Raw genomic sequence first — 10,671 nt, forward strand, 5'->3', positions numbered from 1 at the left:
TGTCCTCAGTCCCCCAGCCCTAGATTCCCTGAGTCCCTAGCCCCCTGCCCCCTGCTCTTGCCCAGCCTCTCTCATTGGCCCCCGCGGGCACCCACACCGCCCACCCCACCCAGGCCCATGTGTCCTGAGCATTCTGTGAGCTCCTTTCCACCTTATGTCTTCGTGACTGTGGGTTGAGCCCCCGTTGGTACCTGCATGTCACGTGGCTCCTGCCAGGTAACCACAAGATCTCCCTGTCCTAGGCCTGGTGTGGGCTCGGCCCGCGGGAGCCCCCTAGGTGGAGGCCAATCTAAAGGATCATAAAATAGGCGGTGCCGGGCAGGGGTAAAGGTCGTCCGGCAGAGACTGCGCCAGCCAGCACAGGCTACTCAGAGGGTCCCGGTCGCCAGCCGGGCTTAGACTCTCCCGCTGGCCCCAAGATGGGGTCTTGGGTCCTGCTGCTGCCGCTGCTCACGGCCGTAGCCCAGGCCCAGGGTACATGCGGGCTTGGCTGGGGGCGGGGAGGGGGGGTGCGGACGGCGGGCAGGTGTTGAAAGGCACTGACGCTTCTCTACTTTCCAGTTTGCTCTGTGGACAATACCTTCTTTCAAGTAGAGGAGAATACGGAGCCTAGTGGGCCCTTGGTGGACATCAACATCCCTGAGGGCCAGCAGGTGACCCTCGGACCCTCATCCACCCCCTTCGCATTTCGGATCCAGGGCAGCCAGCTCTTTCTCAATGTGACTCCTGACTATGAGGTACAAACGGCAGGACCGGGAGGGGTGGGCCCATGGGGTGCCTGGAGCTGCCAACCCCTGTGGGACCCATGCAGAGAAGGGTTTTTGGGAGTTCTGAAGGCTCTCTGTCCCCCAGGCAGTGACCAACCCCTGTTGGGCCCCAAGGCTTGGTTGAGAGCAGATGCGAGGGGCCAGGGCCCTTGGAGGACAAAGCTGCCTGGGTCCCCAGTGCGCTCTGGACTTAGCAAAGATGACGGGGACCTTGGGCGAGTACCTGCCTCTCTGGCGCTGTGTCCTCCCCTGGGGGATGAGAACAGTGTGCTGTGACCAGCTGCGCAGGTGACCACTAACACCTCTCCGCCCCCACAGGAGAACACAATACTGCAGGCACACCTGGAGTGCAGAAGGGGTGACACCGTGGTGAGTCAAGCCCTGCTCTCTACTTCCTGGGTGGCCCCCATGTCCCCTCCCTTACCCTGTGACGTCAGAGTGCTTGGACCTCTGTGCTCTGCCTGTCCAGGGTTCCTCCCCAGTGACCTCACCCAGTGGTGTGTTTTCAAGTGTCACTCCTGTGCTGGTGATGCCCACACTTCCTCTAGCCCAGACCGCCCTGAGCTGCAGACTCGCAAACCCAGCCACCCTGACAGGACATCACACCCCCAACCTGAGACCCCATCTGGGGAGGCACCTCACCCTCCAGCTCAGTCCTGTCCTCTGCCTGCCCCACGTCCTCGTATCAGCATATCTGTTGGCTCTGCCTCAAGCTGGGCCTCCTACCTCCATGCCCGACTCAGGCACTGGCTACAAGCATCTCCTTTGTGGAACCTTCCAACTGGTCCACTCGCTGCCCTCTCGGCCCCACCCACCCCAGTCCACTGTCCATGTGGCAAGAGGAGCCAGCCCGTGGAGCCCTGCCCAGAACTCGCGAGCTGTTGTGCCTCATCTGTCACTCAGTTGTCACCCCCTACCTTATTCTAAGTCACAATGCTACCCCCTCGCCCCACACACCTTAGCCCCTGACCCTGACTCACCTTTTAGGATGGAAAGTTTCAAAGGCACACACAGTGGGCAGTGTCACAAGCCCCATACACCTGCCAGCTCTGCAGGGAGCCATTGAACCCTGTGGGTGCCCTGCCTACAAACATCTCAAAGTCACTAAGATAAGGATCCTTTTTACACATCACACACCACTGGTTCACACCTGAGAAAAGCAGGGATTCGGTATCACAGGACACCCGGGAGATATCTGGTCAGCGGCTCTGTGATAGGTGCAGCAGGGTCACCCTGTGCAACTGGTTCATATTTCTTAAGTCTCTTTCAATCTTTGGGTCCCCTTTCTGTTCTCTTTTTCCTTTGAGGCTTAGGTTTTGGGATATTTGACTGCCCTTCTGGTCCCCTCTTTGGGGGTCTGGCACCCCAGCACCCGAGTTCCTTCTCTGCAGGGCACTCTTCACCTTCCACACTTTACAAATGGCTTTTTGTTCTTTGTCTGGGACCCCTCTGAGCAGAGGGCTTGGCCTTGTGATGTGCCCAGCACTTGGGATGAGCGGGGGCCCCCAGAGTACCCCTCGGGGGGGACCTGTGGGGAGAAGGCTGACCTGCACCCCGCCCCCCCAGGTGACCCAGCTGCGGGTGTTCGTGTCCGTGTTAGACGTCAACGACAACCCCCCTGTGTTTCCCTTTGAGGTCAAGGTCGAGAGGGTGCCGGAGGTGAGTGTGAGGGAAGCCAGGGCCGCCACTGGAGGCACAGAGGGCTTGTGGGGGCTTGACCACGGGGCTGGGTCCATGGCCAGAACCATCCCCTCCGGCCCCCAGGACACTAAAGTGAACAGCACGGTCATCCCCGAGGAAGAGCTGGAGGCCCAGGACCGTGACAAAGACAACGTCTTGTTCTACACCCTCCAGGAAGTGACCCCGGTCAGTCTCCCTGCCCCAGCCCCAACTCCCCCCGCCATTAGCGTCCTCCCAGGGTCTCAGGATGTGCCCTCCACCTCCCCAGGGGGCCAAGAGCTTCTTCTCCTTGGTGGGTGCAAACCGCCCTGCCCTGCGGCTGGACCGGCCACTGGACTTCGACAAGTGGCCGCACATGACCTTCCAGCTGCTGGTGCGGGTAAGTGGGCCACCCTCACTCTGAGTCCCGGACCCAGAAGGCCCCACCCACACTGCCCAGCCCTGGCTCCTGGGCTGATTGGCAGGACTTGGCTGTTGCAGGACACCCGGGAGGAGAACGCGGTGCCTAGCCACACGGACAACGCCACTTTGGTCCTGGAGGTGCAGCCAGCTGACCGGCGGCCTCCCTGGTTCCTGCCCTGCATCTACTCTGACAATTATGTCTGCGTCCACGCTGAGTATCATGGGGCTATCCCCACAGGCCACAAACTGGTACTGGGGACAGGGAGGGCAGGGCCACGTCCCGAGCTGGGTCAGGGTCAGGGTCAGGGTCTGCCGGCATCGGGGGTGGGGCCTGGGTGCCATGCAGCCAGTTCTGTTGTGATTTTCAAACAAATGTGTGAACATTCCTTGTGATCCAACCTTGCTCGACCACTGTGGTGGTGAGTGGCCAGCAAACTCCTCTGAGATTAGAGTAAGGGGGACGGCCTGGCTGTCCTGGGGGAACAGCCAGGGACCCAGTGAGGGGCTGGGATGCTGGGGGGCCACGCAGCGCTCAGCAGGGGCAGCTGCTCTTCTGACCATCCTGCTCGTGCCATGAGGGGCACACTTAGGCACTGGAGGGCAGGGTCTAGCTCTCCACGCAAGTGGCCACGTCTCCACGTCCCCTGCACCTGTCAGCTCCTGAGACACACACTGTTCAGATCAACCGAATGTTTGGGCAAAATGACTAACTGACAGCGGGTCCAAAGGGGTGTGATGTGTAATCGTGCCCACGACTGGACTGTCCGGCAGGCCCCTGTGGGGGTTCAGGCCTCCTTGAGGGGAGTTGGAGGGGTCGAGCTGGGGCATTCACACCAGTCCCACAACGTCCCCACCCTCTGGGTCCTGCAGCTGGGCCCCCTCATCCTGCAACCTGGGCCCATCTACGCTGTGGACGGGGATCGGGGCATCAACCAGCGAATCATCTACAGCTTCCTGGAGGGTGAGTGGGGACCACCCCCAGCTTCTCTCTCCATACAACCCGGACCCCATCTGCATCCCCACCCAGGGGGACATGCCATGTGGGCAAAGCTAGTTGGGACCTCAGGCCTTCCAAGCGGACAGGACTAAACCCTCCCACTCCCCTCCCAGGAAACGAAGAAGGCAATTTCGTCATCAACGCTGACTCAGGCAACCTCACCATGACCAGAAGCGTCCCCAGTCCCAAGACCTTCGTTTTTCTAGTCAAAGTGGGTCTCCTGACCAGGCCTCCACAGGCCATTCCTGAACCCTAGGCCGCAGGGCTCACCGTTCAAGGACCCTCTGGTCACTGCTGCTTCCCCCTGCCCCCAGGGCGAGCAGGCAGACCACGCCAGCTACTCGGTGACAAAGGTCAGAGTGGAGGCCCGAAATGCCTCAGGGAGCCTACCCCGTTTCCCACTGAGCCTGTACCGAGGCACAGTGGCTCTGGGCTCAGGCGTGGGCGTGGCTGTCAAGGACGCAGCTGTCCCCTCCCAGCTTCTGAGGATCCGAGCCCAGGACCCTGAGTTCCCGGTAGGCCCTGCCTAGGTCTACCTGGCCTCTCCTCTGGGGTGGGTTCGGGGGTTCTGGGGGCCCAGCGCTCACCAGGACTGTGTCCAGGACCTCAACTCAGCGATCACATATAAAATCACCAACAACTCCAACTTCCGAATGAATGGGGAGACTGTGCTGACGGCCGCCCCGCTGGCGCTGGCAGGGATCTTCTATGCGGAGGTGAGGAGTGGGTAGCATCTCTAAGGGCAGGGGTTAAGGGGAGACCTAGGAGGGACAAGCCCCCTTCCTGCTCCAGGTTCAGGCCAACAACACAGTGACATCAGGCACAGCATCCACCGTCATGGAGATTCAAGTATCGGAGCAGGAGCCCACCACCCCCACAGGTGAGCCTGGGGACCCAGGTGACCCTTAAGGGAGGGCTTCTTGTCACAGGCATGCTGGGAGCAGAGGCAAACCCAAGCTGTGTCCCTGGCCCCTAGGCCCCCCTGTCCCCCCCACAGCCCCAGAGGCTGGAGGAACAACCCGGCCCTCGACCAGCACCACTTCGGAAGCCCCCAGCCCCCCAGGGCCTACTCAGGGATCCTCCACGACCAGCTCTGAGGGGGGCACTGGTCCGCGCCCCACCCCAGGCACAACTCTGAGGCCACCTGCCTCATCCACGCCTGGGGGGCCCCCCAGTGCTGGAACCAGCACCTCCCCCCCATCAGCCTCACCCAGCGGGGGCTCAGCACAGACCCCGAAGCCAGGAACCTCTCGGCCGACGTCCCTTGGGTCTAGCAGGACTCCCCAGCTCCCAGGTAGCAACCCCAGATGCCCTAGAGTCATACTCGCGCTCCCTGGCTAGACAGTCCTAGGAGTCACTGTAGGGCAGGGTGGCCCAGGGTGGCCATGCTGACTGTAAAATCCCAACGGGGCTGGTGACTCTGGTCTGGGTGGAGACAGACAGGTCCTGGGGGCCCCAGAAGGTAAACTGGGGAAAGTGCAGATTTGGGACCACTGAACCCCACAACTCCCAGGCCATCCACTCCAGTGCCCCCAGCACTTCCCTCGCCTCACTCTGGGTGGAACCCCCGCCTCCCACCTGGAGCTGCTGGCACAGTCCCCTCTGGCCCTCCCTCCCTTCAGCAGCCTGGCTTGTTCTGTGTCCCCAAGCCTGGCGCAGGTTGGCACGGACCGTGCTTGGGTGCTGCGCTGACAGTGGCTGGTCCTGTTGCCTGCAGGTTCGCCGGGGACAGGAGGCGTCACTGGGGGTATTGACCAGCCAGGTGGCAGCCATGCTGAGGACCAGCGCTTCTCCCAAGCAGAGATGGGGGCCCTGGGAGGGGTGCTGGGCGGGCTGCTGCTCCTGGCTTTGCTGGCCCTGCTCATCCTCATCCACAAGCACTACGGCCCCCAGCTGCCCTGCTGCTCTGGCAAAGCTCTGGTGAGGCCTGGGGACGGGAGGGGGGGGGGGCAGGACAGGAGAGGCAGAAACCAGAGGCAGGGATGTGAGAGTGAGGGCTGTGACGGGAAGTGGGGAGGTGGAGAAGCGGCAGGATGGAGACCAGGAATCGGCCGGAAAGCTGGAGAGCAAAAGTGAGGAGGTGTAGACACCACAGGCCAAAGAGAAGCAGAAAAAAGGGGAGGAACTAGTGTGGATCCCTGTCCCTGGGGAGGGAAGGGAATGATGGGTCTGAGCCCAGGCGGGGATCCCGGTTGACACCCTGACTCCCTGGCCCACTTCCCAGGAGCCCAGCGGCTTTGACAACAAGGCCTTCCTCCCCGACCACGAGGCCAACTGGGCGCCAGCCCCCAGCCCCGCCCCCGACTGCGCCCTGCCCGCGGACCCGCCGGCATCCCAGTTTCCCGAGCCTCCCGCGCCCCCCAGCCCCCCGCGCCCCGGCCGCGTCCCCGAGTCCCCCGCGACAGCCAGGGATGGAGGCGGCCCCGAAGGCGTGAGGTCCATCCTGACGAAGGAGCGGCGGCCCGAGAGCGGCTACAAGGCGGTGTGGTTCGGCGAGGACATCGGGGCCGAGGCCGACGTGGTGGTCCTCAACACGCCCGCCTCGGACGCGGACGGCGCCGGCGACTCCGGCAGCGGCAGCGAGGGCAGTGGCGACGAGGACGCCGACGCGGACCTGGGCGGGGGTCCCCACGACGAAGTGCCCAGCGCCGACTCTACCTACATGTAGTGCCCCCCCTCATTGTGTAGAATAAAGTGACATTTCCGAATCGCGGGCGAGGCGTCGCTGGCGCGGGTGGTGGGGCGCGGAGAGGGCGGGCGGGGCGGGCCCCCTGCCCCGAGCGCGCGGGCACCGCTTCCCGTAAACCACCTGCTATGCCGCCAGCCGCGGGGCTTCCCAGGCTCCGTGCCAGGTGGCGGCGGGAGTTCCTCTCGGAGTAACCGCCGCGGGAGGAGGGCGCCCTGCACTGGGGAGCCCTCCCTCCCGACCCAACGCGGAGATTCTCGGCGGGGGGCGGCTCAGGAGCCGCCCTGAAGAGAAGTCGGAGAGCAGGGTCCAAGGACCTTCGGGGGGGGGGGCACAACGTTGTGGGGTCCCGCGGGAGCAGTAAGCACTCAGGCTCCCAGACAGTGGCCTGTGGCGCGAGTAGAGCGCCGCCCAGTGTGACAGGAGTCGGGAGCAGTGGCCAGGCCCTGGGCTAGGGGCAGCGGGTGGGACCGGTTAGTGCACCACCAGAAGCTGGGGGGAAACCAGGGCCACACAGTGGGGGACAGCCCCGTCCACTGGACTTCCGCCCTCACCTCCACCGCACTGTCCCTTGTGGGTAGGTCATCGTTTTTCCTAATGAAATAGCATCACTAATTCCTTTCCGAATGTTTTCATATAGAGGGTGTTTGAGTATCTTGCCAAGAACCCAAGCCGTACAGCTGCCGCTGGTCGCACGCCCTTCTCTATTTACCCTCTTTTTCCCGCAAAAAGAGGTGCCTGGTTTTCTTTGGGGTCCGGGGAGTCCTCAGCGTATCCCATTGCCCCCACTCCCACCCCTGGCCCCCGGTGTGCAGGGAGTGCTCCCAGAAGGAGAGGAGCGACCGGACGACGCAGGAGCTGAGGCTGGCAGGCAAGCGAGACCGGCCACTCCTGCCGCCCCTCCGCGACCGCCTTCCCCGCACTGTCCCTAGCCGGGGCCTGAGCCTCCACCCAAGAGCCTGCACCCGGGCTCGGGGAACACACCGCGCGCACCCCCTCCCACAGAGAAACATCTGCCGCAGCGCAGGACATCCTCGGCTGCACCTGGGCCCAGAGGCCCGGCCCCGCCCCGGCCCCACGCCTACCGCCCCGCCCCCTGTCGCCTGCCCATATAAAAGCGCTGGTTCCCGTCATCCCGGGGAGAAGAAACTTCCTGCCCCGGCAGCTCCGGCTCCAGGTACTATTCGGGACCCCAACCCCCGCGGAGTCACATGGTGCATCTCCGGGTTCCAGGTGGAGGCGAGGGTCGCTGAGGACCGGCGGGGGTGCTTTTGGGACGGGGAGGCGCCCGCCTCGCAGCTGAGGGTTAGGTTTCGTTTTCCGTCGACGCGCGGTTTCGCTTTCCCCACACCCAGCCCATGCAGCGACTGTTCCCGTCTGTCTCCGCAGGTCCAGCCTGCCCGTCCCGCAGGCCTGGACGCTGGCTCAACACCTGTGACTTCACGTGTGCGCGCTGCCACATCTCTTGTCACACCCATCGCCACCTTTGCCAAGAAACCCACACCTGGGCAACGTCGTGGACATAAACCTTCAACCCACATCTGTGACCCCAACACCTGTAACAACTGGGCCACACTTGTGACATCGGGCCATACTACCTGTGGCGACACATAAGCAGCCCTTCCCTCACCTGTGGGAGCACCTGACTGCCACTCGTGATCACAACCCCTCGCAGTGGGATCATGGCTGCGGCAACAGACAGGTGAGAGCCTGGACCCTCCTACCCGGAGCCCAACCACCGCACTCAGCCGCCGGCTCCCTGACCTGCTGTCTGCTCCGCCCGCAGGGGTGCCCCGCGCGTGCGGTTCGCAGACTGGCTTTTGGACGAGGTAAGCAGCGGCCGCTACGAGGGCCTGCGGTGGCTGGATGCGGCTCGCACGCGCTTCCGCGTGCCCTGGAAGCATTTTGCGCGGAAGGATCTGGGAGAAGCCGACTCGCGCATATTCAAGGTGGGTCCCCAGCTCCGCCCCGGGTGGGAGGGTCAGCCCAGGCGCAGGCCCGCGCTCCCAGGCCCACGCCGTCCGTCTCGGTCCCCAGGCCTGGGCCGTGGCCCGCGGCAGGTGGCCGCTCAGCAGCGTCGCAGGCGACCCTCCGACACCTGAAGGCGCGCTCAGGGTCGGCTGGAAAACCAACTTCCGGTGCGCGCTGCACAGCACACAGCGCTTCGTGATGCTGCAAGACAATTCGGCGGACCAGGTCGACCCGCATAAGGTCTTCGCGCTCACCTCGGAGATGGGCTGGAGAGGTGAGCGCCCGGGACGCCGCGCTCAGGAAGGCCGGATGTGCAGGACAGAAGAATGTGCTGCGCAGAGCATTAGCACTTTGCTCTGTCGAGGGGCCGTCCCCGGGTCAGATCTGGGCAAGGCGGTTGGTGCCAGGTTGTTAGGACGAGCTGGTGGGGCCTCTTGGAACCAGTGAAGGGAGTATGTGCCAGCAGAGTGTTTCAGGTTCCATTGCTTCCCCCACCCCAATTCTCCCTCAGAAGGTCCAGGCATTAACCAGGGCGAGGACCAGGCCCTTGAAGATGCCCCATATATGAGGGTAAGGCGGCTCTGCCCTCCTCGCACCTGGGTGGGGGCTGTCACCGCTCACTGGCTGGGAGCTGCTTATGCTGGCACTGTCTTCCCCTGTAGGGTGAGCTCCCCGGGCCATGCCTGGCAGATGCTGAGAGGCCGAACCCTGCGCCCTGTGCCCCAAACCCTCTTCCCAGCCCAGCTGGCTCTGCTCGGGACCTCCTGCTTCAGGCTCTGCAGCAGAGCTGTCTGGAGGACTACCTGCTGGAAGGTGTGCAGGAGGCGGATCCAGGCCCCACAGAAGCTCCTGGTGAGGGGCTGTTGACGGGGGTGCCCTGGGGAGGGGAAGGCAGGCCAGCAGTCCCTGGGGGTGGGAGGGGAATGTCCAGCAGGGATGGTGCTGGCCACAGCGGAGCCAGTACAGCTGTTCCCACTGTGGTTGTCCTCAGATCCAGAGCTCCCTAGGGGGGAGCTGGACGTGCCATGGACAGTGGAAGTGGCCCCCAGCCCCAGGTCACAGCCCCAGGCCCAAATGACAGGTGAGAGGAGCCAGGGGATGTGTGGAGGGAGGGAGGGACTGGGGGACCAGGTGCCAGCTCAGGCCTTCCCCCCCACACGCAGGCCCAGCCCAGGAGCCCTGGCAGCCCCCACAAGAGGCGGAGCCCTGCACCCAGATGTCAGTGCCCAGCTGCCCACAGCTCGGTCTCTATGCAGAGCCCAGCCTGGGGGCCCTGGATGTGACCATCATGTACAAGGGCCGGACGGTGCTGCAGGAGGTGGTTGGGCGCCCAAGCTGCGTGCTCCTGTATGGGGCCCCTGGCCTAGCCACTGAGGCCACAGAGCCCCAGCTCGTGGCCTTCCCCAGCCCCGCCGAGCTGCCGGACCTGAAGCAGCTCCATTACACAGAGAAGCTGCTACAGCACGTGGACCCGGGCCTGCAGCTCGAGCTCCGGGAGCTTAGGCTGTGGGCCCGGCGCCAGGGCAAGTGTAAGGTCTACTGGGAGGTGGGCGGCCCCCTGGGCTGTGACAGCCCCTCCACCCCAGCCCGCCTGCTGCAAAGGAACTGCTGCACGCTCATCTTTGACTTTCGCACCTTTTTCCGAGGTCAGTGGTGCCCCTGGCGTAACACGCTGCCCCTCCCCGCCCCTCCCCACACTGCTCCTCCTCCGCTCACCAGAGCCCCATCCTGCAGAGCTGGTGGAATTCCGGGCTCGCCAGCGCCAGGGCTCCCCACACTACACCATCTACCTGGGCTTTGGGCAGGACCTGTCAGCCGGGAGACCCAAGGAGAGGAGCCTGGTCCTGGTGAAGGTGAGAGCAGGGTCCCACCTAGGGGAGGCGACTACTGCTGCATACTGCCTGGCCTGGCCTGACTGTGCCCTCCCCACAGCTGGAGCCATGGCTGTGCCGGGCATACGTGGAGCGTGTACAACGGGAAGGCGTGTCCTCTCTGGACAACAGCAGCCTCAGCCTCTGCCTGTCCAGCACCAACAGCCTGTATGATGACCTGGAGCGCTTCCTGGACTCCATGGAGGTGGAGCAGCCCGCCTAGGGCTGCCGGGGCTGCCCCAAACCCAATAAAAAGAACCAAGAACCTGTGCTGGTGTCCTGAGCGGCGGCGGGCTT

General features: G+C 64.0%; 2 protein-coding genes across 7 annotated transcripts; both read left to right on the top strand.

Annotated features, from left to right (window-relative positions):
• Positions 1-209: 209 nt before the first annotated feature.
• On the top strand, positions 210-6,554 carry CDHR5 (cadherin related family member 5). Of its 4 annotated transcripts, none has more exons than XM_019714808.2 (15): positions 210-474; positions 562-737; positions 1,086-1,136; positions 2,334-2,426; positions 2,532-2,633; positions 2,716-2,826; positions 2,928-3,098; positions 3,720-3,810; positions 3,960-4,057; positions 4,161-4,361; positions 4,449-4,562; positions 4,639-4,726; positions 4,823-5,140; positions 5,564-5,766; positions 6,071-6,554. In XM_019714808.2, the coding sequence occupies exons 1-15, from the start codon at positions 420-422 to the stop codon at positions 6,512-6,514; spliced, it is 2,316 nt and encodes a 771-aa protein (XP_019570367.2). In that variant the 5' UTR covers positions 210-419; the 3' UTR covers positions 6,515-6,554. The 4 variants fall into 4 exon arrangements, with proteins under 4 accessions (XP_019570367.2, XP_019570368.2, XP_019570369.2 ...); XM_019714809.2 differs by having other exon boundaries at positions 4,844-5,140; XM_019714810.2 differs by having other exon boundaries at positions 215-474; positions 4,973-5,140.
• A 1,054-nt stretch (positions 6,555-7,608) lies between these two features.
• IRF7 (interferon regulatory factor 7) lies at positions 7,609-10,643 on the top strand. Of its 3 annotated transcripts, none has more exons than XM_019714713.2 (10): positions 7,609-7,709; positions 7,922-8,234; positions 8,319-8,481; positions 8,570-8,777; positions 9,015-9,073; positions 9,166-9,355; positions 9,495-9,584; positions 9,667-10,149; positions 10,238-10,356; positions 10,436-10,643. In XM_019714713.2, exons 2-10 carry the CDS (start codon positions 8,215-8,217, stop codon positions 10,595-10,597), a joined length of 1,494 nt encoding a protein of 497 aa, XP_019570272.2. In that variant the 5' UTR covers positions 7,609-7,709; positions 7,922-8,214; the 3' UTR covers positions 10,598-10,643. The 3 variants fall into 3 exon arrangements, with proteins under 3 accessions (XP_019570272.2, XP_019570274.2, XP_019570273.2); XM_019714715.2 differs by having other exon boundaries at positions 9,166-9,316; XM_019714714.2 differs by having other exon boundaries at positions 9,018-9,073.
• Positions 10,644-10,671: the final 28 nt, after the last annotated feature.

Source organism: Rhinolophus sinicus, linkage group LG06, assembly GCF_036562045.2.
Source record: "Rhinolophus sinicus isolate RSC01 linkage group LG06, ASM3656204v1, whole genome shotgun sequence".
Lineage (NCBI taxonomy): Eukaryota > Metazoa > Chordata > Mammalia > Chiroptera > Rhinolophidae > Rhinolophus > Rhinolophus sinicus.